Source organism: Lepidochelys kempii, chromosome 18, assembly GCF_965140285.1.
Source record: "Lepidochelys kempii isolate rLepKem1 chromosome 18, rLepKem1.hap1, whole genome shotgun sequence".
In the NCBI taxonomy this organism is placed as follows: Eukaryota; Metazoa; Chordata; order Testudines; family Cheloniidae; genus Lepidochelys; species Lepidochelys kempii.
In genome coordinates, this window is record NC_136397.1 from 17,551,108 (window position 1) to 17,578,835 (window position 27,728).

Consider the following 27,728-nt stretch of genomic DNA (forward strand, 5'->3'; position numbering starts at 1 on the left):
GGCACTAATCCTGGCTCGGCCAGGGTATGTCTACACTGCACTGGAAACCCAGGTTTGTGGGACCTGGGCTTGTGGACTTGGTGTTTCCAAGCCCATGCTTGAGCATCCACACTGCATTGTAAACCTGGGCTTACAATCGCTGGACCCAGGTCTCACAGCCATGCTAACGCATCCACACTGCACTATGCTGACCTTCTGACTCGGGTCTGAGGCTTGAGCTGAGTCCACACTACAGAATGACAGGGCTTGGATCCAACTCTGACCCATGCCCCTAGCAGGGTCCTAAGACCTGGGTCCTGTGTGCTTGCTGGCCCGAGTCAGACTGATTTATGTATGGACGGAAAGGGGGCTTGAGCTCAAACCTGAGTCAGAGCCCGAGCTTAGTGTGCAGTGTAGACGTACCTCCACTGTCCTGCTCTGTGACCTTCAGCAAGTCACTTTGCCTCATTGTGCCTCGTTTTTCCTCCCACCCTTTGTCTGTCTTGTCTATGCAAATTGTAAGATCTTTGGGTCAGGGATGGTTTCTTACTATATGTAAGTACAGTACCTTGCCCAATGGGGTTCTGATCTCAGTCAGGACCTTGATGTGCTACCATAATACAGGTAATAAAATCCCTAATACATTCTATCACACTTTTTCCATAAAGGAAGGGAACACACGACAAAATGGTCTCACAAAAGGGAATCACGCCTCCCACTGAAGTCAGGGGAACGTCACCACCTCTATCCCTCTCCTACAGCATGTCAGCCAAAGGTTTCTTTCTTACAGAGAAATAAATGGAGAAGCACAAGTCCCAGAAATAGGACCAAGGTTCAAAGAAAGTTTAAGGGGACTTTTCGGCACAGGTGTTTGTCCAGGACAATCACAGCAGTGTTTGCACCAGCCCTGTGCACTTTGTGCCTTTAACACAAACTCCTGGGGGGTGTCTTTAATGAAGAGCTGCTCATTTTGAGGCTCAGTTCCCAGTGTGTAAGCAGAGGAAATCCAGCTACTGAGCCAGCCCTCCAACAACCCCGTGCCCATTTTGGTAGGGTTCAAGCTGCTCACCAGGGATGGGGATCCCAATTTTTGTGTACAGCAATGGCCTAATTAGGGAGTGAGCTGCAGGTGAATCAGCGGGAAGGCAGTGAATAAAACCTGTCAATCGACATGCTGGTTACGTTACTATGCACTTCACAGAGACACCCTTGGCACAAGTACAGCCCTCCTGAAGCTGGTGGCATTACACCACGTGACAGCACTGAGGATCTGGGCCCATATTCTTCAAGATGGAGCCTTTCGCTTTGTTCAGTGCTTATTTACTACAGATCAGGGATTCCTACTTACTCTTCATATTTCTTCACGTTGTACTCGTAGCCTAGATGGGGAAAGAGACACGCAGTGAGCAGAAGCAATGTCACCATTTGACCCAACCCTCTGAGTGGGGCCGAGAGGGCTGCTCACGGAGGGCCTGGCTTTCACAGCCCAACCACGTGCCCACCCATGTGCATCCCACCTCCATTGCCCCAGGACCAGTCATGTTTTGTTTCTAAATCTCCACCTCTTGTTCCATCCCTCCCAGACCAGCAGATGACTGGCAACCAAAAGCTTTGGTCTTCTTCATTTGTCATGTCTCTCTCTGGTGTTTCAGGCGTGGACGTTTCGGGGGGTCACTCACTGACCCCCCCCCCGTGCTGCTGCACTCACTAGTAATTGGTCCATGGTACATCTGCACAGGTGAGACAGGACAGCCATTTAGGTCTGTGTCTATCATGGGCCCCAGGTACCAGACTAGAGTCTAGTCTAGATGTTTAGACCTTTCCAAAAGGCGGGTATCAGGCTAGATTCCTTCACCACGCCTTGGAGGTACTATGATCTCAGGGGCCTTCTTCTCCTTAAGTAAGACCTTGGCCCAGATTTCTGTTCTCATTTGTCACCGAGGTGAACCCAGTGTAACTCTATCAAAGTGAGGGGCGTGGCTCTGGATTTACAGCAGTGTCACTGAGATGAGAATCTGGTCCCCTGGTGTTTGGGTCCCTACCGGCCACAAAGAATGGCAATCCAAGGGCACTACCGAGGAGGTCGACATTGCCCCACACACCCGCTCACCATAGCGTATGTGGCTATTTCTGTTACAGTCATGTCTGTAGGCACTTATCTTCTTCTGCAGGGGGACAGTCACCCACGGCATAGGGTCCACACAAGGCTGAAGACCCCAATTACACCTCACTTCGCCCATAGGTGGTGCACTGGGTTTTACACAGTTTGGGCAGAGACAACATGTAACTGTTGGTAGTGGGGGTGGTCCAGTTTAAAGGTTCGGAGGCGGGGAGGTGACCGCCCCATGGTCTGATGACCATCACACCCATCTCACTGAACCGTCTCTCTTCAGGCCCACTCCTGCAAACCCTTTCTACAGAGCAGCGTGCTGGCCACCACGAGTCTCACTGCCTTCAGCACGATGCTCAGAAGGAAGGGCTGGCTCCTTAAGCGGGGTAACACTCCTCGAGACTTTGCCATTGGTGGCCTTTCCCTGCCGGCCAGGCGCTTACCTCTCCTCCGGCGTTTGCGGGTAACGAGCACCACAATGATGAGGAGGATGAGGAAGAGGAGCAGGGTTGCCAGGATGTAGCCCAGCTGCTGGAAGAAGTGTACCCGGCTCTCGGGGATGATGACGTTGATCACGTTATGGCCCCTGCCTAGGTTTGGATCTGGGGTTGGCGAGAGAAAGCAAAGCAGAATAAAATGGCGGCGCCCACGTGTCTGGAGCAAAGCAGAACACAGATGGGGGGGCCCGGTTCAAAGGTAAATCCTTTTTGGTGACGACTTTGGAACCTAACCATGCCCCAGCGTGGGGAAGGAGAGAAATGCTGGCCTCTTTTAAATGCTGTTGTGCATCAGGGCACAGAACGGCAGCCATTTCCACCCCAGAAATGGCTGCACTTCAGTGAGGAATGAGTGAGCCCCATAGATACAGGCTGTAATGGCCAGTGGGAGCCTTTTCGATGAAAGGAGTCCCGTTAGAGAGAGGCCTGAGGCAAAACTAGCCCCACGTCCGAACAGCCTCTCGTCACGTGGGAACTGGCTCCAGAGCTGGCTCGCCTCATCTGCATGAAGGGACGAACTAAAACCCCAAACCAAATGCACTGCCCCTGTTGGGCCTACAGATTTACCTTCCCTGGGAGCAAGTTTATGGAGTGTCACAATAATCGATGGTATTGTGCTGACGGAACAGGTGCAAAAAGGGGGACAGGGAGACAGAGTGAGTCCAAACTAAAAGGCCTCCTGCTATAATTCAAGGGCTGCGTAAAGCTCATGCCGGGTAAACAAGAGATGTGTGGGACCAGAACTCAGTGACCCAAAACCGGGGTGCAGGAAATTATGGTCTAATTGGTGAACAACATAATAAGGGGCGACTCCACCATCACTCCCTTTTGGGGCTCTTAACAAGAAAAGACCTTTTGGGGGAAATTAGCGGAGACGGATGGGCAGAGGAGGCTACTGCAACATGGGTTGATTGAAAGAAGGGGACAGAGCAAGCTTCACCACCATGGCTGCTGCCCCCATGCCCCCCCTCCCTTCTGTGTAATACGAGTCTGGCTGAGCTGGCCACATTTTGCAACACTGCTGTACTCCTGTGACCAGAGAGGCAGATAAAAGCAATGCCTGAAATGGCCCGACGCTCATTACAGCTTGCCAGGTCTCAGAGTGGCTGGTAACACCATGCATGGTGCCTGTTTTTTCCCAGCAGTGAGACAGCATGTGAAAGTCAAAAGAGCTGCATTTTCTGTCTGTCTGATTTTTTTCTCTTCCTTCTAGGATGAGTTTGGCTTGTTTTGTCTTCAAGGAAGCTGGATTGGACTATAACAGCAACAACTGTTCCAATCCCCCTCAACTAACTTCTTCTCTTTCCCCCAAAAGGACAGTTATCACCATCTCTGTCACCATCTCAGACTGTCACACAAGGGCGGTCCCTTTCGAAGAGCACCCTTCAGCTACAGGGAAAGGGAACAAGGAATGTTGTTAAAATGAAAGCCTTATTCAATATGGTACATTTCAAATGCATTAACCATCTTTCCTTCTTCTCTGGATCTTTAATGAAAGGTTTCCATGGATAATTAGTGGTGATTGCCATGCTGCTGACCAGAGTGAGGATACCAAACCCTGACGCTGTTTAATGCTGGACAGTGGCAGGGTCATAGGCTCACATTAACACCTCGGGCCCCTTGATTCCATCTAAATTAACACAACACACCCCTCTGAAGTCTCAATGATTGTTTCTCTCGTCATCTGAGCTTGGAGGCTCCCAACTGAGATTGGGACCCACAGGGCTGAGTACTATACATACCCATGATAAGAGACAGCCCCTGCCTTTAGGAACATATGATCCTAAGGATTATTAACCCCAACTAACAGAGAAGGAACTGAGTCACAGGGAGATTCAGTGATGTGAGCAGTCAGACAGGGCATAGATAGTAGAACCAGGCAGTGAACCCCGCTCCCCCGAGAGTCTGGCCAACTCACTAACCACTAGATCATCCGCCCTCTCTGCTGCATAAGGCATTAATAATCATTCTTTAACATGTGCTCATGTTTAACGCTCCCAAGACTTTCCAGGGAAGCAAACGTGCTGTTAGTGACTCTTGCCGATTATCACTGCACTGCTCCTGTCTAGCAAAGAGGGCAAGTCCAGGGAGAAGCAAAGAGAGCCCCAGGTGCCTCTGCAGGAGAGCACAGCGAGCTTTTCTGGTCGCTTTAGACATGCACTGCACTGCTTCGGCTCCAGACGGCTAACAGATGAAACAGCCTGGCCCTGCCAAGTGCTATAATTTATGGAGTGGAAGGAATTTGCAATGCCCAAGAATGAATTTTCTTTTAAATAAAACAAAATAAATAACTAAGAACACAGTGAAAAAGCCAGGAATCCATTCCATTTCTGGGCGCAGCCGCTTGTCGATTCCAATTGCTCGTCTTCCAAGCAGGGAAGGGAAACAGGGTTTGTATATGGAACGTTTTTTCTAGAGCCTGAATAATTGGGTCAATGCTCTCCCTTCCTCCCCCAGAAAAAGAGAAGGAAAAATTTGTTTGCAAGAGTCGGGGGGTTAGATAAATCCTGCTGAAGGATAGATAGCAAAGCCCTGAGACACACTGTGCTGTGGGAGACTTCCCTTTGAAGCAGAGTTCAAAGCGATGCCGTCTCATGGAGACTGGGAATGTTCACACAGTGCCAGACAAACGCCAACAGGGAATTGTAACCTGAAAGCTGCTTCAGAGTTAAATTCCTATGTTAGTGAGAGAGAGTAAGGGGAAGCACCCAAAGAGCCATCGTACCTTGCAGTATATTCAGGCAGAATTCCCTAATGGCTAAAGCAGGGACCAGGAATCCTGGGTTCTATTCCTGGCTCTGCACTCACATACTCAAACTTCCTAAGTATTCTGGTTCCTCAGTTTCCCCAGTGTCTATATAATAATTAAAAAGGTCCAAGTTCTGCTCACCATTATACCAGAGTCAATCTGGAGTAATTCCATTACTTTGGATTTACACCAGTCTACGGGAGAGCAGAATTTAGCTCCATCTTTTCTTTGTAAGTGTATTTTGGTGCTCATGAGAGTGGGGAGCTAAAAACAGAGACAAATAGCAGGCACTGAGTGGCAGACTTTTCCCCCGCCATCCCCGGCCCACCATGCACAATATTGCCAAGAAAAGAAAAAGAGTACTTGTGGCACCTTAGAGACTAACCAATTTATTTGAGCATAAGCTTTCGTGAGCTAGAGCTCACTTCATCAGATGCATCCGATGAAGTGAGCTGTAGCTCACGAAAGCTCATGCTCAAATAAATTGGTTAGTCTCTAAGGTGCCACAAGTCCTCCTTTTCTTTTTGCGAATACAGACTAACACGGCTGCTACTCTGAAACCTGTCATATTGCCAAGAAAGAACTTCCATCTTTCTGCCAGCACACCTGTCCTAAGCAAAGACTATGCTATGCCAAAATGGAGGGTGATTTTGCAGTGTGGACCAAATGACCATCGAGACTAGAATGAGACCACCGGGCCTGTCTCAGCTGGGACATGATTGGCCCCGGTTTGAACCCAGCTCTCCATTTGTGTCAGCCTTGCCTGTGCAACAAGATCTCCCCCGAGCCTTTTTAGTCATTCCCCGGTAAGGGACATGACACCTCCGGAGTATCGGTTAAGCGCAGCGATGATCGGCTGTCAGAGGAATGTCGCTGCTGAGCGAAGCCAGCGAGTTCATCCTGACTCCGACAGCTGGTTTTGCTTTTCGGGCCATTTGAGAATGTTATAAGCTATTCAGTTCCATCAGTACAGAAATGCAAACACAGCCAGGGTCCAGAAACTCCACATTCCCTACAATAAACTAAGCTCTGAGCACCCTGACCCAAAGGTCCAGGACCCCAGTTACAGAAGGGCTAATAGGCCAGAGCAAATAGCCCATTAAACCAATCAGCCAAACTTTAATTAAACACTTGAGTGACCCAGGACCCCTGAGCATTAGAAGATGCTAAACTAGTGATGAAAATGAAGAATTGAGGCAGCTGCTCAAGAACAGGTAGGAATCAGGAAACCCACTAGCTGTCTCTGGGTTGGGTCCTGCTCCGGGAAGAGCAGGAAGCAGGACCAGAAATACATCTCCAGTGCTTGTATTATGAAAGTGACTCCTGCCAGGCAGGCAAGGATTCCGCAGGGCAGGCCCAGGCCGAGCACTTTGCTGCTGCTCCAAGCAAGACTGAAATGCCAGCGTCCTCCGCTGATGGCAGCATGTGTGATCGGCCGGTTGGACACACCCTGGCCAGAAAAGCATAATCTCCTGGGGGACATGGTGCCTGGGCTGGTATGTCCGTTGCTCCTGTCCCGAAATGCTCTGCTGGTTGTACTGGGGAAGAAGCTACCTATATCCTTTTCCTGTCCTTGCAGCCCTGCATAGCACAGGGCTGGATTCAGCCCTCGCTGTGATGTCTTTTTGACCGCTATAATACTGGAACACACAGGAGTGGTCCACCTGGGAAACCATTTGTTACCAACTTGATTAGAGCAGCAGGGCATTCTGGGAAGCGGAGGAACAGCCAGGTGGAGACTTCTGAAAGTCTGATGGAGTCTTCGCTAAGCTTTGTGGATGAAACCCAGTTAGACCTGGTTCAGAACCGGAACACTGGATCTGACCCCTCCTGAACTTTCGGGGAGCTTGAATCCAGATCCAAACAATCCAACCTGGGTCGCTCTCTTCAACGGGCCGGATAGAATATCCACCACCCTCAGACTGAGGAGGAGTTCAGCTACAAAGCCAATGGATGTGAAATTCATATTGCGGCCCCGTCCATAATGAGGGGGAAGGGTCTTTGGTTCCCACGGGGTCAGCGTACACTCAGGGAGAGGAACAAGACCCCGATAATAAGACAAAGAATCTAGCAAAAATGACTGACTTGCTCCACAAGGATGCTGCGAGCGTTAATTAATGACTGCCAAGTGCCCACAATCCTGCGGTGAAAGGCCCTGGTTATGTACATACAGCTTCTGGTTTGGGGGCAGGTTGTTTTGTTTGTTTTTTAAATACACACATCTGGGGAAACTGAGCCAAAAACTTAAGAGCCAAAGTTGATGCCCTGGAAATGCCAACATCACCACCGGAAAATCAAGAGGCTCAGTTCTGTGTGGTCTGATGGGTTTGTCCTCCAGCCCAATCGTGTACCCCTCTTTTATTACCATCGCTACCCATTGCACTGGCCGTTGCTGGCTTGCTCTATTGGGGACGAACTGGGTAACTCTTGTCACCAGAGCCAGGCTTAAAAAAATATTAAAAACCCGCTTGCAGAGCCATCAACATCAACTGCGCTGCAGCACATCTCCACGCTGTTAAAGGCGGCAGTAGCTGCCACACAGAGGAAGCAATCGCACGGGCAGACGTTTAAACCAGGTGACAGCATGCACAGCACGGCAGCTTACTGGTCTTTTGCCTTCCCCTGACATCACTTGCTGGACAGAGCTGGAGTTGGCTTAGCCTTTTGCAGACACTGGGGATTTCACTAACATAACAAAGAATAGATTTGAAACAGTGTTAGGCCTCTTGTGGTTTACTTTATTAACACCTAGCTGTTATCTAGTGCTTTTCACCAGTAGATCTCAAAACACTTTACAAAGGCATCAGCAGCATTACCCGCATTTTACAGAGGAGGAAACTGAGGTACCAGGCAGTGAAGTGACTTGCCCAAGGTCACTCAGCAGGCTAGTGGCAGAGCCAGGAACAGTATCTCTATCTAGTATACAGTATCTCTTCCCCATTCTAGTTTTCCACCAAAGTGTAAGCTTAGGTGATGTTGCTTTATGCTACAAACAAGAGCCAAACTTGCAGTATTTGTAAATATAGCATCCCCAGCTGCACCCAAGCCACTGCACTAAAGTTCCCTAAAAGAGTTGGTGCTATTTAACAAAAGAGGCGGGCTCTAACCTAGCCAGCAACGCAAGAGTTAAGGCACTGGTATTCCCACACACACGCTCACAAATCAGACTATAAATCACTGAATTCAGCAGGGTTACACACCGAGGCCTCAGTCCTGCAATCTGATCCATACAGGTGGACCCTTAGACATGAAGTCCACAGGGCTCTACATGGATGTGAGGGTCCACTCGCATGCATCAGGATACAGGACTGGGGACCAGACGCAAATGCAGCCATAGTCAAAATCCTTTCCTTGTTTCTCTCAAATACGGCATAATCCCGTTTAGTTGCCTCGCTCCGTACTACTCCATTTAGGACAAGGAGGAATAATTAACAGGTTTGTTTTATAAAGAAGTACCTATCTCACAGGCATATGAGACTTGAGGGAGTCAATGTTTGTAAGGTGCTCTGAGACCTTTGGTTGAAATATATGACACAGCTGCATGCATTTTCAAAGGGCTGCTGCTTTATTTTAATCCAGGATAACTGATTTTTAGTGCAAAAAATTAAGCAGGGAACAGCCTCCTGACATACCTGCCACCAAAATATCAGAGATGAGATCCCCAGCGCTAGTGTAAATGGGTCTAGCTTCACTGAAGCCTGTGGAGCTGCACCACTTTGCACCAGTTGAGGCTCTGAAGGCCAGCAGAGAACTGAGCATAGATCTGTGAACTGTGCGACAATAAATATGTCGTTGAGATAACGGCCAGGTTCTTCTCTCAGTCACGCAGATGTAAGTCCAGAATCATTCCACTAAAGTCAGTGGGTTCACTCTAGATTTATGTGGGTGCAACCAAGAAGCAGAATCCAGCCCAGGTTTCTATTGGCAGCAGGATGAAGTTTCCTGTCTGGAAATGGCTCCAAACCTTGGAGCTATGCCTGAAACTGGAGCTGTTCATTGAGAAAGGTCAGCACTTTGGTTCTGTTATCTCCGGACATTTTCCTTTTCTTTCATGTCTCCCAGAAGATTTTTACAGGGGTGTGCAAGGAGTGGGGGGTTCTGTCACGGCCACTCCCACTGCTATGGAAACAGGACCCGCTCCGGCACGCTGCATGGTGTCGATGGGTTTGGAACAGGCACACGAGACATTCCAGCTTCTCTCAAATTCCCATCCATTCAGCAAATTCTTAGCGTGGCGCTTTGCAGGCCAGATGAGCACTCACCGCCCCCAGGGGCCCAAAGGGGGCAAAATTTAGCAGCTGAATCGACTCGCTTTGCTTTAGGCATTAGGCGAGGCATTCAGGCCATTAGGGCCTGATCCAAACCCTGCTGAGATCCGTGGTCTTTAGATCAGGCCCCCAGTGCACAGCAGCCAGCCCCTCATGGACTTGTTTAGCAAAGGCTCTGAACAGAAATAATCCACCTTATGTGTTCTTCAAATGAGGTGGGGGGGGGTGATCCTGGGCCTGATCCTTCTCCCACTGCCGTCTCTGCAAGTTTTGCCATTGTCTTCAAAGGGAACATGTTCATCTGTGTCGTGCTTTGCTGTTGGCCAGAGGAGATCAGTGGGGACTACTCGTATGAGTAAACATTGCCCAGATTTGCAGGATCAGGACCCAGCTTGCCAAAGTGGCAGAAGGCTCCTTCCCTTCTTGTACTAATACTTTGCACACAGGGCACAGCTCAGGCCTCTTTACCCTTCACTAGCGCTGGTCATCGGAGGATCTCAAAGCACTTGATGAATATCAGCCAATGATGGCTCATGTCACTGCTGCAAGCTGTTCTCTCCAACCTGTGCAGGCACAAAGCTATTACCCTGCTACTCATGTGAGCGCGCGCTGCAGGACTGGAACCTACTGGATTCGCCCAAAGTCACAAAGCCAGTCACAGAGACTCAGCCGGAAAGGGAACCCCGGTGTCCTGACTCCCAGTTTCCCTGCACTGATCCTTAGACTTCACTGTCTCCTTAAGTTCCTCCAGCACACTCTGACCTACAAGACTGTGTTTATCAGTCCAGCTGCAGCCACTGTTCTGATTCAGTTAACGGAACATAGTAGCTTTATTTTATTGTGTTTAGTCTTGTGCACGCCAATGAACTGTCACGGAGTAAAGAGTAAAAGCAATGGCAAAAGTTTACCAGGGAGAAACAAAAACCATTGAACACAGGAAGAGCAGTCGTTTGCTGCTTAAATGTGAATTAGTGTAAGGTGAGAGAGGGCTCTTGAGCCTGCTTCTTTGACTGGAATAATTAATCCTTTCGTTCTCTTTGCCAGTGACAAACCCCAGTGCAGGACCCAGATGACCGAAACTATCTTGCCTGTATCCAGCACCTTTTCTTCCAACGTGGTTGATAGGCTCAATTAAACCGAAACACACGGCACTGGGATCACTTTCCCCACCACTGAAATGCAGCCACTGCTGGGGTGAAACACAGCAGCTATGGGACAGCCCACAGCAACACTAAGCCAACAGTTTTGACGTGCAAACGATGAATATGTCCTCTATTGAAAGCCATCGGACAAGGTAAGGAGGCAGAATGTAATTACCCCACATAAGAATGAGTCCGGATACTGAGGCTCTCTCTCGGTGCTATTCCAAATTGGCCAGGACATTAGTTAGGTATTTCCTCCAGAAGGCAAGAGAGGAGACGCTGCTTGAGCTGTTTTGGGGACCTGATGCAGGACTGAATGACTGGTGAGCTAGTCTGTCTGTATTAAATTGTTTCTAGCTCCTCCCATGTTTTGTCCACCTGCTCAGGTGGTTACCAGTTCACTGACTGCACAAACAAAGAGCAACGCTGGATTCCTAGGGGACCCTCCCTGAAATTGAAATGTAGATCTGCAAAATGGCAGCTGAACGGGACTCCCCGAGCCAAGGGATGGCAGCAAAAAGGCCAGAGGCAGAGAGCGTAATATTTGTGTCCCAGCCTCTACGTAAACTCGCCCACGGGCAATCTCTGTTTGATAATGCCTCTCTTTTCTGGGTGCCGACCTATGGCCCAGCAGGGAGATGCAGGCCTCCGTGGCTTGGAAAAGCCTCTTGCTGAAGCAGAAAGGAGCTACTTAAAGATTTATGAAGCACGTTTAAATTCAGTATTAAGCAGCCAATAAATATTAAACCACGATGAATATTTTAAAATGTTAATAAAGAATGATAACCCGGAAGGCTCAAAAATTATTAAATTGGGGAAGGGGGGTTGCCTGTGATGAGTGTGATGGTTCAGGGTTTGAACAGGCTGTCAGAGAGCAGCTCGTCCAGAGAAGAAAATGCGAGATATGGCAAAAAAAGGGGGATCTTGGGGCCTGATTCTCCACTGCCTGGCATGGACACCTGTTCAGAACGGGTGTGAAATGCTCCCACACCAGAATAGTAGCCTTTGAAATGCACTTTGCACCACTATATGCACTTTGCACCAGCATATACTAGATGCAAGGCAGAGAAGAATCAGGTCCATCAGCTGCAGAGGTGCTGAGCATCTTTAACTCCCACTGACTTCAGTGGGAGCTGAGGGCAGGATCAGGCCCTGTCCAGAGGTTCCCAGGGTTTGCTTCAGACTGCTCTTTGCAGACGCTTTCCCCCTCAAGCAATCAGAGCACTCCCCACCCACACAAAGACACCAACCACCCCTCAGAACATAGGGGCAGATTCATTCCTGCATTGACAGAAGGGACATTGTTTGAGTCTCATCTACTCCTGGCTGCAGGGACATGTGTGGGCCCTGGCTCAGGCTGGGGAAGCTCTCAGAGCATTTCAAAGTTGCTTCAGTGGCCTCTGTGGAGCATTGCAGGGATGCCGAGTCACCTGGGTCACGTCCCCTCCCTCCTTCCGGCCTGCCCCAGAGTGTCTCCTGAGGCCAGGTCTGTTGTGGGGGCAACACAAAGCAAGCAGAGCGATCTCTATGCCTGCTAGAAAACTCTCTGGAACTTGAGGCATTCCCTGAGGGCAGGGCCCGTAAGCCTGCTCTGTGACCCCTCTCAGCCTAGGGCAGGGCTATAGCTGTTCACTCCTCCCCGGGAAGAAGGACACCCCACCCTGGGAGGATCACCTACCTACAGCTGGCACGCTGTTGGGGTTAGTGAGGTTCACCACCTTCTTCTCTCTCACTGGCTCCATCACGGAGACCCGGAAGATCCTGCGCTCATGGAGGCCGCAGTAGTGATGGTGGAGGTGGCAGGAGTACGTGCCCTCATCCGCGTTCTCCAGGCCCGAAATCCGCAGCGAGAAGTCGCCCAGGGCAAAGGCCGTCTCAGTGATGTTCATCTTCTGCCGGATGAAGAGAGGCCCGTAGGAGCGGCGCTCGCCGGACGCGTACAGGTCTATGAGGCGGTCGGCCCGGTCGTGCGGGACCCCCGGGGGCTGCCTGTCCCAGTGGACCACTTGCTGCTCCTCCTCGCTGTGCCGCTCAGTCCAGATCTGGTTCCGGTTCACGCATGGGAGCACCACGGTGCTGTCCTTCAAGGCAACAATCACGGCCTTCTCGCCATCCCAGTACCTCTTCGCTTCCCTGGCTGCAGAGAGGACACAGGAGGCAGCTGGGTAAACAAGTACAGTCCCATTTCATCTGGAAACAACCCAGCACACACACCTTATTATACCTTATTGCCCCCGGCAGCTCTGCTGTCTAGCCGCCAGCCTTTCCCATGCTAGGAACCACCGAGAATGCTTTCCTGCCCTGCACTGCCACCCGAGGATCTCAAAGTGCTTCACAACCTGAGGCACATGGAAGGGGAGTGACTGGCTCAAATCTCCCACAGAGAGTCTGTGCCAGAGCTAGGAACTGAACGCAGGATTCCCGGGTCCCAGCTTAGGGTGTTAACTGCGAGCCCGTCCCTCCTCCCTCGTAGTTGAGAGTCCGTGGCTAGGTTTGCAGAGAAGGAAGAACACGCTCTCTCCAATGACTGAGAATGGGAAAACAATAACAGACTTTATCTTCAACATGCTGAGTCCCATCCTCCAAGTATCTTAGGCAGTCTCCTTGCAGGAAATGCTTTGATGCCCCCAGTGCCCTAATTACTGGGGGAATTACAGGCTCACTGGCTCGCAGGCTGTTCACGCTGAGCAATAAAAACCAGAAAAGCAGTGGGGCTCCCGGAGCCAGACTGGGCGTTTTTATTATACGCACAGAAACGTTCAGGGAGCAAGAGAGAAGATGCTGCTTCCCTCCCATCCCCACTCCCACTTATCCGAGTTACCCATACGCTCGCTGGACACTCAGCCCTTCGCCCCTTTCTCGGCACAGGCAGGCAGGGCAGCCTCAGCTCTTTCCCAGGGCTAACGAGACTGGGACCGGCAGGAAAGCCAGACAAGATGGAGGTGATGCCAGCGGGCAAAGGGGAACGTGTACAGCAAGTGGTGTCTCCATCCAAGTGGTGCCATCGGTGGCAGTCCCTAGAAGCTCCCCCTCTTGACACAGCAAGACTCCAACGGCAAAGCAAAGGAAACCTCACAGCTGCCTGGCTGCTAGAAGCCGCAGTGAGCACTGATGTCTTTTGAGGTGCAGCAACATTCACGTGCAGCACCAGTGATCCTATCCCGCACGGTGCTCTGCCTCCGCACGGACCCCCCACTGATTTCACTGAGGCCCTGGGTGGGAGCAGGGGTCTCCCTCACCAAAGCTGGCTCAAGGTGCTAGCCCTGGGCAGTACCCCTGTGAAGCCAACAAGGCTCTTCATGAGCATAGGGCTCCCGCTGCCCAGAGTTCTCTGTCAGACTGGGGCCCGAGGTACTGGGCATGGGGAGTACCTGCCCCCCGCAGAGGGACCGATGCCCACCGTTTGCATCAGCATGTGCCTTTACCTTTCTCGGTGACCTCCAGCTGGATTTTCACCGTTTCGTACAGGTGGCAGTAGTGATGGTGGAGGTTGCAGGAGTAAGTGCCTTGGTCGCTCTCTGCAACATCTAGTGCAAGAGGAGAAAAAGAACCTTTAAGAGCAAGATGACGCTTGTCTGCGGCTGTTTATGCAGCACGTCCCCAGGCTTGGCGGTACCGAAGGAGCTTTAGACAAACAGGGCCAACGTCCCACTGCAGTTACATGCTCATTTGAGCTCATTCTTGTTTGTTTGAGTTATTCTTTGGCATTTCAGTAATACCGGCCCCAGCCAAGCTTGTGCTAGGCACTGTAAGAGACCCAAAGAGCGTACAATCTGCATAGACAAGACGGACAGAGAGTGGGAGAAAGGCAGGATTCTTATCATGTTACAGATGGGGAAATGAGGCACAGAGTAATTAAGTGACTCAATCAAGGCCACACAGGGAGTCCACGACAGTGCTAGGACTGGAACCCAGAGTGCTTTACCCATAAGGCTATCCTTCCTCTTTGACACACAGTGATTAAGACTTTCAAAGCGGTTGCAAGGCAAGTTTCTCTTAAAAGGTGGTTACTTTACTCGTGGTTAGAACACTGCATTTCCTGAGTCTCAGATGACATCAGCCTGCCCTTCCCCTTAGGAAATCTCAGTACAAGAGCATGGAGCTACAGCAATGGAAGGAGAGATCACTTTGGCTCCTGGTACCTTTGATCACCAGTGAGAAGTTGCCATCTGCGAACGCATTCTGGGGCATGGCTATCCTCCCTTGGTTGTAGGAGCTATACACCCGCTGCTCCCCAGCCGAGTACATGTCACACAGCCTCTCCGCCTTGTAATCTCCATCCGGGTTGCTATACAAGTCCCAGTGGACCACACGCTGGCGGTCATTCAGACGGTCCTGGGTCCAGATCATGCGGTAACTCTTGCAGGTCAGGACAGTTTGGGACCCAGCCACGGCGCTGACATTCGACACGGACACCACCACGCTCTCGGGGTTCAACATGTCAGCTGGGACTGTGGGCAGAGAGAGGGAGAGGCCGGACTGATGGGACATGAAGTGGGGAAGGATGCATGAAAGCAGCCGGTTGGTCATGGCAGCATGTTCTAGAATCTATGCAGGTCTGGCAGCGGCTCATGGGCGGCCAGGCGGCTCCCCATTCCTGGCCAATGGGAGGTGCGGAGTTGGTGCTTGGGACGGGGGCAGCGTGGAGAGACACCCCCCCTGGCCATGCCTCCTCCTAGGAGTCGCTGCCAGCCATGTTGCCACTTCTGGGAGCAGTGGCAGGCCAGGGCAGGTAGGGAGCCTGCCTTAGCCCCGCTGCACCGCTGGACTTTTAGCAGCCTAAAATCTCCTGGACTGGCTTCAGCAGCCTCCGGGAGATCGAGCCTGATTCCGGGAGACTCCGGGTCAAACTGGGAGGGTTGGCAACCCTAATCAGTTCCCATACTTCTAACGATCCTAAAACCAAGACAGAGTAAAAGGGCATCACTTACCTGAATACAAATGAACAATAGACCCTGCTGAAGGAAAAAAGAAAATAATGTTACTGACAAAGCAAATGAGCAAATATTAACTATATTCATAGCCAGCATCTTTCCTTTATTTTTATTATTCCATCCTTCAGCTCTTCTTCAATACTGTGATTATTTCATATTTATATTGCACTAGCGCTGATGGCCTCACAACCCGTCTAGGTCCCACAGTGCCAGGCCCTTTACAAGCCTAAGAAATGAGGGTCCCTGACCCAAAGAGCGTCCAGAAGATATAAAAAACAAGCAGGCTGGAGAAGGGGGCGGAGACACGGGATCAAAAATATAGCCGGATTTGGTCTTGGCTTTGATAACCTGAGGCATCAGATTAAACTGTGGGCCAGGCGTTTACCATGCTAATTAACTCTCTTCACCACCTTCAACCCCAGCAATCTGGTCTGGCCCTTCCTCCCATCTTTTTCATTATCTGGATTCTCTTCTGTTCATTTTACTCATACCCTGGTCCAGGTGATCATTAGAAAAGGGAGCAAAGTGGATTGGAAACTTATCAGTGGCCTGGTATTTGTGGTATCTTTCAGAGGCCAAACACTGTATCCACCAACCCCCTCCCCCATTGAAATGAACAGGCCATTCATGTCAGCGGAAGAAAAACAGGGATTTCTTCCAGTCCTCGCATTCACCTTTTAATGTGCTGGTCGGGCAAGAGGGGAGTTTATGACCCCAGTTTAATTTCTCCTCAATTGGTCCTACAGATACAGCTTCTCACCTGTTAAATATCTTAATTCTGTTTGGGAGCCACCAGGATAAAAAAAGAAAAAAATGATCAGGCCTTAAACGTGTATGTAACTTACACCTTCTAATGGGTGCAGCCCGCAGACAGGATTTGAACCTGACCTTAAGAGTATGTCCACACAGCAACTGGGAGGCATGACTGCAACTCATGTAGACATACCCGAGCTAGCTTTGATTGAGTTAGCTTCCTAAAATAGCAGTGTGGCCATGGCTGCCTGGGCACCTCCCATTGTCCAATCTGGACTGGGACGGCAGGTACAGACTCAGGCAGCTAGCCCAGGCCAGGGCGCTCCACTGCTATTTCCAGTGAGCTAGCTCTGGTGTGTCTACACATACTGTCCCGATGGCGGTGTAGACATTCTCGGCTAGCCATCACTAAGGGTTTCTCCTGTCTCTAAAAGGGCTGAGGCCAGCATTTTTGGAACTAAGTGGCCAGGGGTCCTGTTCTCAGGCAATCACTGGCCTTTCTGATGCCTGTATGGTGCCTTCCACCCTGGGCCAGTCACAACAGTGCTTTCAGCCGGATTGCAGTCACACACTGCTTCTCAGTTGTAGCTTTGCCCAGAGAAAACTACAGCTTAGCCTCATAGCTCGGAGCTGTGATTAGGGGTAGGAGCATACTGACAGGGACTATCCCTGTGCCCTCACACCACAAAGCCTGGCTTTACACAATGGAAACAAGACCTTGTCTACCACGGGGTTTTTTCCTCCCTAACTTTTTCCACCACTGCTACCGACGGGGCAGTTCCACCAGCCGCAGCCACGGCGGGAACGCTAGTGAACACAAGTGGCAGATAGCTGCCAGCATTTCGACCAGCTCACAGCGCAGACTGGCTCTGTGCAGGGTAACACGAGACAGCGGCTGAGCACGCCCATCGATGGGAAATTGTAGGGAATTGCCAAAATACCCGCCCTCCCCCAGTGTTCTCTTGCTGAGACGGAGTGTTTATAACCGAACTGGCATACAAACATCACCTTGGTCTCTCTCCACTGGTTCCAGCTGTTTAGCTGGTGGTGCTAGGCAGTGCTTCTGACCATGCTGCCATTATATAAGAGAGGCTTTTGTTCTGCCTGGTGTGTAGTCAGCCAGGGCGAGGCCCTCAGAGCTGTTCATTTGGAGTGGGAGGGGCCCTGGGGTCTTGTAGGAGGACACGTAACCTTACATCTGGAGGATAAAAGTTCCACCCTTCTCCCACAAATGGTTAGTAAGAAAGGGTGACAAGGCGCAATTGCGTCTCTGCTGTTGCCACACGGACCAGGATCCCCAGGACGGTCCACTGCGATTCCAGGGATCATCCATGGACTGTAGCAGCAAGTGTTGGATCATATTAAAGAAGTTCTGTATTAAAATCACAAATGAGTTTGATTCCCCAGAGTTTAAATTCCAGGGTATTACTAATTAAGAGCTCTCTTGGTTTTTGGTACTGTTTCTCTCCCTCTCTGTGTGAAACTTGCAAGCTGCTAATTGTGTTAGTACATTCTAAGACAGAGTCTGTTCTCAAAGCAATTCACAGAGAGAGAGACTCAAAGCAATACTCTAACAACAGAAACAGCACCCAGAGACTCCCCACCCTTTTGTTGTATTAACAATTGTGATTAAAATAGAGATAGAGGATGTATCTGGATGGATGCTTGGTGTGGATAATAACTGAATGATCAGGGAGGTGCCAGCCTAAGAATCCAGTGTCCATCGGCTGAAGAAGGCATCAAGTGGAAATAACCAGAGGACCCCACCCGGAGGGCAGACTGGAATCCACCCAACAGCCTCAAGAATGGGAGAACCAAAGAACAAGATAACATCTTGGAGCCGTCAGGAATGTGCTATCTGCTGATTGATTCAGCAACAGCATGATGAAGCAATTCCCATAGACTGGCATAGGAAGAAATTCCTATAAAAATAGACTCTAAAAAGTGAGAACTTTGGGGGTCTGATTCTGCAAACCAACTTCCAGGAGCATCAGATGAGCATCTGACAAGGCCCTGCTCCCTCCTCATGTCCAGGCCACCTGGCCAGTGGCTTGGCATGAGCAACTCTAAGGCTGGTAACTATGATAACAACCTTGCAGAACCTGTGTGTGTGTGTGTTTGTATGAATGAATGTGTGACTAAATATGAGATTGAATGGCATGTTATAGCTATAACTAACTGCTTACTATGATTCTTTCTGTATTCACAATAAATGTGGTATTTTGCCTTTTTCCCTTTAATAAGATCCTGCTGGTTTTTATTTTATTGGTACAACAGCAAGGGGGTGCTGGATGGCTCATGGAATTAGCAATGGGATATGGAGCCTTCCTCTTGTAGGTCATCTATTTGAACCCTGCTCGGCTCTGTGCTATCTGTGTGAACAGTGTTTGGTAATCTCACTCTGGCTCCTTCTTAGAGGGCATCCAGATTGCTGTCCCAACAGAGACCTGGAGATTCAAGTCCCTTCTTGTTTCGCCCAGGTCAGAGCTGAGCTGAAGTAAAGTGGAGGGGAAGACCACACTGCCACTCTTCCTGTCCTGTGGCTAAACAGAGGACTTTGGCGCCCGAGGCTTTGAAGCTAGCGCCTTTCGGGAGACAGAACAGCAGCACCCATGCTGGAGTTGATGCAACTGAGTTCTAGTGTTTCATAAAAGGCAAAAAGCTGCTGATCAGAAAAGCCTGAATCCCTTGACCGAGCTCGCTGCACTCAGGTGTGTTCCCCTGCACATTCCTTTCACGCTTCACTGCCAGTTCTATTCAGAGAAACCCCATGAAATTCTATCTCCCTAACACGCCTGGCTTCCCTGGGCTAACCCAGTGCAGCCTCTCAGGCCCACATAATTCAGATCCATGTACTGAGAACTACTTCCTGGGACATAAACAAATGTCTTCGTTTCCACCTTCGCATAGCCCAGTACCTCCTGCTAGTTACGCAGGATGGGAAGTCCAGTGGGCAGTGTGGAGAGCATGGTTCAGTATCACAACACAGTGGCATCATTCATCTCCATAAACCATCTGTTAACCATTGAAGCACAAATGGGTTACAGCCGGATAATTAGTTGTTTTGTCCTGCTAATGCCATGGGCACAATGCCACCCGGACAAAGACTGGAATATTTCTTGCCACAGGGAATAAATTAACTCCAGAATGGGGCTACTTCAATCACACCCACAGAGAACATGCTCAGTGAAATAAACCACTCTTCTTTTCTGCCTCTCGCAAAACACTGACAGTGACACCATGGTGGGAGAACGGCAGTTTCCAGGCAAGAGCTCCATTCAAAGATACTCCAGAGGGAAGCCTTTTCTTCTGCATTTATATCTGCAGCTTTACAAAGAGAATACGCTGGGGAAATGCCGGTGTACTTTGTATCACTTCATATAAAAGAAAGGGACAACCCATTCCCAAACAGTGAAGTGATTCCTCCGTTTCCAATCCCTGTTCTTGTGGTTTACAAAGCACTTGATGGTGCAGAACGATAATGCTCAGGCCTTCGTTTCTGGAAGCTCAGATTTAGCTTGGGGCAACAAGAAAATAATACTTTGCCTTTCTATAGCACTCTGCTTCTGAGGATCCCAAAATGCTTTACAAACGTGGATCAAAGTATTAATTTTACTGGTGGAAAAACTGAGGCACAAATGCTAAATAATTAGTTCACGGTCCCACCTTGACTGCAGATTAGGCAGATCTTCTAACACCCAGGTCCATGCTTTAACCTCTTGATCCTGCGCTAATGAACATGCTGGACCCAGACTACTCACCAGGGGGCATGGGTTCATATCACAAACCACCATGCAAACTCTGGGCAAGCCTGAGGGCTGGAACCGCAGGTGAGAACTAAAGTGCATTGTTCGAACTGTCTGGGAGAAATCTGTCTTATGGTTTTAACTGATCTTGATCTTCGTGAGTGAGCCCTGATGGATCAACTGTCCCAGGGCTGCAGTAAGTGACTGAAATCACTGGGAGTTACTCACACGCAGTGATGGAATAACTAGGACCTGGGCATATCTTCAGGTGTGAAGGGACATCATGTCATCGTGCTGGGTCCTGGCCCTGTATTGCCATGCATCAGTGTTACGGTGTGATGCTAACCAGTCAGGATACGGTGAGGTTTGCATCACGACACCGGGAGGTGATGTCATGATGAGGAGATGCAGTCAAATGTCCTTCGTCCCAGAGCACAATGCCTACAACTTGGGGCTGCTAGCTGTCTGCAAAGCCAGTGCTGTCAGAGCCTCGTTTTGCTGTTCATTTAATAATGGATTGATTTGGTGCTGCAAGAATCTCCTCTTGTGGGCAAGCCGTGGGAATGCATTTATTTTTCCCTTTCCCCCTTACAACTTAATGTAAAAACCATGGAGGCAAACTGCATAAATTGGACATCTGACAAAGCCATCCAGCTGAGCCTTCCAAACCCGGAAACCCTCCGTGTTCTCCATTCCACAGCCTGCATCGTCCCTGAGCTAAGAATAGCAGAGACCCTCTCCCCCTATTTCTGGATTCTGTTTTTATGCTGGTTTTACCAACTGGCATGATCAGGACCACACAAGCCCTGACTCTCCCGTCCATCCACTGGGGCATATTGCCAGGATGGGCTGCTGGAGCTTATTAACAGGCCACGTGTGTTCCTCCACCACATTGCAAAGCGTGGTTGTTCTGTGAAACAAGGCTGCAGAGCGTGATCATCTGTAACATCAGGGCAGCAGCTTCCAGGAGACAAAAACTTTCCACGGCTCCTGCCGGCTTTCTTTCATTCATCTGTTAAAGCATCTGCTCATAGATCCTTACAGGGGAGGCAGCAGTCTCGCAGTTACTAGGCAACTGCATGTCAGGACTCCTGAGTTCTCTTCCCAGCTCTGTCACTCATTGTAGGACATGGGCATGTCACTGTGTTTCTCTGTGCCTCAATTTACCCATCCGTAAAGTAGGCATAATACCTGTCTGTGCTTTGCCAGGGATGTACTTCGAGGCCTCAGTTCTATTATTCATCTGGACTGGCTGGGATACAAACCCTGGACTGTGCACGGCTCAGTGACACCGACTCCCACCTGTCAGTACTGATCCTGTCAACTGAAAGAGGCTGCTCTGCCCACCTTGATCGAGGCAGTAACCGCGTCAGGAGGGCAGCGTGAAAGGAGGTGCGAAGCCAGGAGTGGGAGGAGACAAAGGAGGTAATGAGTTGAGCCGATTGGGCAGGATGCAGGGGGAACAGTGGGGTGGCGTGAGATCAGGGATGCCCGTGGGCTACTGGGACCCAATTCACCAATGTGCCTGAGACCGGAGATGGGATGAAAGAACAGCGGCACCTCCCTGATTCTGGGTCGTGGTTTGGAGCTGCCCTGGGCCCCAGCCAAGTAAGAGCAGCCTAAGGCACTGCCCTAACCTGCCTCCGGCCCCATGCAGCCATTGGGGCAGCTGGGAACAGCCAGAGCACAGCCGCACTGTGGCCACCCTCCCCCTGGACTGGAAGGAGGCGTGTTATAGAGGCATTGCACCAGCTCTGCCTATGCTGGAAGAAAGGCCAGTGACCCATCCTGGCAGCTGTACAGCCCCTTACACTGACAAAGTTTGTGTGATGGAGGCAAGGGGCAGCCAGGAGCCCCGGGCTCAATTCACAGCACTGTCAATGCGACATCCAGGGCCACGATGGCGGATGGCTCCAGGAGATGAACGGGACGGGCAGGTTGCCCTGGTTTCCCTCTGCAACCATTAGGCCTAGAAACATGATTTTTGTTTTAATGAAAGCTGAGAATCCTCCACAATCCCAGGACTCCGAGAGCCGAAGCTTTGGGACCACAACCTCAAGATCTGGACAAACTGTGTTCGCTGCAGTTCATGGTTCCACTTTCCAAAATCGAGGGCAGCCGCTCTGACCCCTGTAGCTACATCCCCCAGCCCCATCCTCATGCTACCGCTCCAGCTCCAGACACGAGTGGCACTGGGGAGACCGGCTCACATAGTGTCCCCTAACTTTTCCTCTACGCTAGAGGCAAACATAGGGTTCTTCCCACCAGGTTCCTGAGATATCGTGCTGGCCAGTCCAACAAAAGCTCAAAGGAAAGGCAAAATCGTGAGCTCCACTGGATGAGAAGAGGCGAACAGACTGCATTTCAAGATCCTCCTGTAAAATACATACCCAGGCTCAGGCATCTATAATTCCATGGCAAGCTTCTTAAATAGGCCAAGAAGAAGCTGGGCAAACAAGAAGCAAGATCCCAAAGCTCTGAGGAACGTCCCACATCAACACTGCTCCGCAGACTGCCTCCTCTGCGTGACCCAACTAGGAAACCACCTCTCCCCTTTCCTACACGCAGCACAACACCACTGCGTCAGTCAGACGGTGTCTGGGATGCTGAGGAGAGACTGCCGCTCTGACTGAGAGGCTGAGCCCAATGCTGGGAGTGCGTGCTCATCAAAACACCCGGTATCCTGTTCAACGAAGAGCTAACAGAGGATGAAAGCAAAGGCAGAGCTGAGCCAGGAATCTGGCTAACATCGCAGAAGGCAGCATGAATGGGGTTGTTGGCTGGTAAGCAGGTGTGTGCGTTACAGGGTCCTGTGATAGCAGGTAAATCCCCCAAGGGCCCAGTTCTGCCACCATTACTCACACTGGTTCTGATCCTGGCCCCGCCGAAGCCAGTAAGAGCTTTGCCATTGACTTCAGGAGGTGCCAGATCAGGTGTAGAGAGAGCAGTGCTTTACAAAACAAGCAATGCCACTGAAATCCAGAAGGCCACTTAAGAAGCAAGGGACTCCCCATAGGAGTAAGGGCAGCAGACTCGAGCCTTCTTAGTGATTTACACCCAGCATACTTGAGCACCGTCTCTTCCCAAGGCAACTGAGATCACCCAGGAATTGTCCATGCTCTTCTCCCTAATGATTCAGCAGATACAGGCTGGAGGAAGATCCTTCCGAATGCAGGGACCTCATTTCTGGCCCAGCCTGCCTGTGTCCCTAGACAAGGCTTTTTTGTTAGAGTAAGTTCAGCTCTGACCTTCTCACCATCCCTTTCTCAGCAGCTTTTTGTCTTTTTCAGTCCCTTTTTCTTTGCCCATCTCATTGCCCATTTTCCAGATCACTGAGTCTCATAGACTTTAAGGCCAGAAGGGACCATCGTGATCATCTAGTCTGACCTTCTGCACATCACAGGCCACAGAAGCTCACTCACCCACTCGTGTAATAGACCCCGAACCTCTGGCTGAGTTACTGAAGTCCTTAAATCATGGTTTAAAGACGTCAAGATACAGAGAATTCACCAAAAAAACTGAGGGGTACTTGTGGCACCTTAGAGACTAACAAATTTATTTGGGCATAAGCTTTCGTGGGCTAAAACACACTTCATCGGATGCATGCCGTGGAAAAGGTATGTATACACAGTAGGAAGATATATATATACAGAGAACATGAAAAAATGGGTGTTGCCATACCAACTGTAGTAACAAGACCAATTAATTAAGATGGGCTACTATCAGCAGGAGAAAAAAACCCTTTTGCACTTGTTTAAACCTGCAAGTGACCCATGACCCACGCTACAGAGGAAGGCAAAACACACAGACCCTCCCCCGAGGGTCTCTGCCAATCGGACCCGGGGGGAAATTCTTTCTCAACCCCAAATATGGCGCTCAGTTAGACGCTGAGCATGTGGGCAAGATGCACCAGGCAGACACGGATTCTAAACAATAGCACTCATGACCTAGGACAGAGTCCCATCAGCTTCAAAGTGCCGCACGACACCTTCGTGAACGAAGTGTTATTACTTCTAAGCTGCACTTCAGGAAATTGAGCTCTGGAGAGGTTCAGGCCAATGCTTTTGAAAGTGGACACTGATCTTAGGTGCCTCAGTTTTGGGGTGCCCAACTTGGGGCACCTTGGGCCTGATTTGCAGAAGGGCTGAGCACCTGCAGGGACTTCAGCTGGACTTGTAGGTGCTCAGCAGCTCTGGGAATCAGCCCCTAGGTGTCTCCAGTTGGGTAGCCTAAGAAACCAGACACGCCCCAAATCAGCAGCCACTTATGAAAATTTCAGCCTACCCCAGGTCACACAGTTGGACAATCGCAGAGCCAGGACTAGAACCCAGGCATCCTGCCTCCCACTTCCTGCTCTAATCACTAACACACCACTGTGGTGCTGCCTAGGTGCCCGACATACGTCCAAGAAAGCGACACCTCTGCACTGGGCATTAAACCAGCCTCCATTGACAAAAAGGGAGCTGCAGCTCCTCTTGCTGGAGGGGTGGCAGCATCACGGTCCTGCTGGAGCGAGTGGCTGGTGGATCAGGCCCTGAATGAGAGGCTTACTCAAAAACGGGAGTTTTTTAAAAAGTTAAAAATAAGAAGCATGTGAAAATACCAAGTTCCTCGTTCTCTGTCGTCGCGGCCCTTGTGCCCACACTTTTAAGGGCCTCCCTAGAGCTATTCCCACATCAGTGCAAACATACCAGATGCTGCTACTGAGTTAAGCTCATACGGTCTTGGAAAATGGTAGCAACTTCACGCTGGCTCTTTGGGGGCCTGACCCAGTGCTTCTCCTCCGGGCACTGTACTAGCGATGGCCACTCCGAATAGCTCAGTGAGTTCTGGGAATAGCTCTATGCATCATCTGACCCAGCAGAGGGAGGCGACCTACGTCCCTCTTTTCAAGTCACCCAGCTGGGGGCATCCGTGAGTAAGCAAGTGCTTAATTCCTAATGGCTAACCACACTGCATCCCTGCTGCGCCTGTCTCCTGCTGGCCTGGGAGTGAAAGACTGAGGCTGGATCTTGAATGAAGATCCCTCACAGGCAACCACTTGCAAGGGCTGGCTCAGGCTGCAGTCACTGGTGGTTTTTTAAGTCCCCATTTATAAAAAACAAAAACAGGTCCTGGGATCTAATTTCTCAACAGCAGATTTTTGTTCTTGCTTTCAGAGGGGATTTTGGGACTCCCAAAAGCTTCCCCAGCCATCCGACTCCAACAGTTCCAGCAAGTGGGAACATGCCTGTCAGACCGGAGAGAGACGAAAAATGCCGTCTCGGCAGAAAGAAGAAAGTCCTCCTCCATCTGCATGAGAAGCCAAGGAGAAGCTCCGCCAGCATTTGCCAGCTGCCATCTTGGCTGCTGTGCACACAGGCCCCCTCACAGGCCCGCTTCTCCCAGACAGCTCAGAGATGTGCTTCGCTTTGAAAACACTTCTCAGCCTCGTGTACAGTGTGTTGGCACGCGGCCCGCAATGCAGAGCCATTCGGAATGGAGCCGGTCTTTCCCCGAGGGATGAACGCTCGAGGGGGGAGGTCAGAACCGCATCTCCCCAAAGATTAAAGGAACTGGATTTCCCCCACCCCTTGCCTCCAACTTTATTTTCATGGGAATTTGGAGAAGTCAGCCTGGAAGTGGAAGATCTCTGACAGGGCTCCAACACCGCCCCCACCTCTACAAACTGCACCCAAATGTGTCCATTAGAGCCCCTCAATCCTGACCTGCAGGATTACGGTTCCAGGTCTGAGCCCCACACAGCTCTACTGTTGGTGAGCAGCACCACAACCTGCTGTTCCTGTCCCACACACTCCTCTGAATCATGTAGGGTAACAACCCAGCTGGTTCCAGTCCCCTCAGTTCTGCCAGTGCTTCTCAGGCATAACACGAAACCATCCCCTCCTGCTCCGGTCACGGATCCCCACGCAGCTCTCCCACTGCTTCTCGGTCGTGATCTTCTCTTCCGGTGCCGAGTCCCTCACAGCTCTGCCCAGGCCCCACAGTCCTCACCTGCGGCCTTCCCTGCTCTTCCAGTCCTGGACCACGCCCAGAGACACTGCCGACTGTGGATGGCTTGGTGAGATGGAAAATATCCACCCGGGACCAGACTGAGCACAAAAACTGAATTCACCTGTGATCTGAAGGAGCTAGGAAAGGCAGGTGCGGGGGAACCCCAGCCACTGGCTAATGGGATTATTTGGGTTTATGAGGTTGGGGGATAAAACAGCCCTAAACGAGCTTGCACCCCACATTTCCCAGATGGGATGCACTGTCGTCCTTCAGAAATTGAGCTGTCCTGTGCCCCAGGGTCCTGTGCCCCAGGGTGAGCCAGCCTTGCTCACACCCAGCTCTCCTCAGAGAAGAAGGTGTCAAAGGGGCTGGTTTGGGTTGTGTGACGTGGGCTGCTTCCCTCTGGGGGGGCTGCTATTTACCCACAAGTCTTTTCACTTCATTAAAGCCTTCCTGCTGAGGCCCCCTTTCTTGGCACATTGGGTCTGCCATTGCCCTCCACAGAAACTTTTGCAATGCAGGAAAAAACATAAACAGTGCCACGTTTCTATAATAATGCCCCCATCCCCTGACCATCCTCCCCCGTCTCCCTCTCCACCCTCCCCCGGGATGTCACGTGAATCCTGTTTTTACCTGGGCAGCCCAAACAGTTTTAGTATTTCCCCCCTTATCGCCCACAACGACTGCCAGCTCCTGCCGTACAGCACAAAGTCACCTGAGATCAAACGATTCAGAGCGTTTCAAAGCTTTGGGGGCAATACCAGGCTATGTTCCTTCCCTTCCTTCTGCACACCAAGATGATCAGCAGCAAAACAAACCAAAGTACATGGATAACGACCCAGAACATCCTCTGATCTACCCCTACCCCACCAAACATTCCTCCTCCAGAAAAGCCAAGAGAAATCCCTTTTCCCCATCCAAACCTTTTCCCCCACCCCACCACACAGACACACTCCAGAAAACAACTAGCTACAAGAATCTAAACCAAGACACTGAACTGACAGAGCCAGCTTCCCCAGGAAAACTCCAAGCCCCCATTCTCTCTGGGTGCAAGAAAGATACATAACATTGATGCCGATCATTTAGAAGCTTACTTTGCAGAAGCAACAGCTGCCACAGGAGGAGTTTTGCTACTTGCTCCATTTCTTCAGCCTCTGTGTGTTTTTCTCTCTCTCTCTCCTGAAAAACAAGTCGAAGTTGTTGTTTTTTTTAACCCAAAAACACTATGACCTCATCAACGTACGGCCAGGGAGCCAGGGACAGCAGCTCAAATTCTTGCAGTATTACTCCACCTACAATTTATAACACCCCACCTCCCCTCTAAAACACTCTCTCCACCTCCTTCCCTTCCTTAATGCTTCCTGCTCAATTTCTCCAAAACATGAGCTCTCTCTCTTCCCCCCTTGGATCCTTCTGCTCTGCTCCCTGACTTTGATGTCAAAGTCTTATCTGCTGACTTTTGCTGGTCCCACACAGCTCTGCGCTCCAAAAACCAGCCCCCTCCCCCTACTTCCCTTCTGGGTATGAAACTAATTTTCCTTGTGCTTTTACTGGAT

At 50.5% G+C, this 27,728-nt stretch overlaps 1 protein-coding gene across 4 annotated transcripts in view; it reads right to left on the bottom strand.

Annotated features, from left to right (window-relative positions):
* The window catches only part of MXRA8 (matrix remodeling associated 8), a 37,853-nt gene extending 10,217 nt beyond the window's left edge, over positions 1–27,636 (bottom strand). For 3 of the 4 annotated variants that reach the window (XM_073316654.1, XM_073316653.1, XM_073316652.1), the window contains exons 1-7: positions 27,267–27,636; positions 15,677–15,703; positions 14,888–15,196; positions 14,171–14,272; positions 12,424–12,882; positions 2,533–2,691; positions 1,328–1,358 (exon numbers count right to left, since the gene is read on the bottom strand). In XM_073316654.1, coding sequence (XP_073172755.1) covers positions 1,328–1,358; positions 2,533–2,691; positions 12,424–12,882; positions 14,171–14,272; positions 14,888–15,196; positions 15,677–15,703; positions 27,267–27,315 — 1,136 coding nt within the window. In that variant the 5' untranslated portion in view covers positions 27,316–27,636. The remainder of the gene's footprint in view (positions 1–1,327; positions 1,359–2,532; positions 2,692–12,423; positions 12,883–14,170; positions 14,273–14,887; positions 15,197–15,676; positions 15,704–27,266) is intronic. The other variant, XM_073316655.1, reaches the window with a different exon arrangement.
* Between the last annotated feature and the right edge of the window lie 92 nt (positions 27,637–27,728).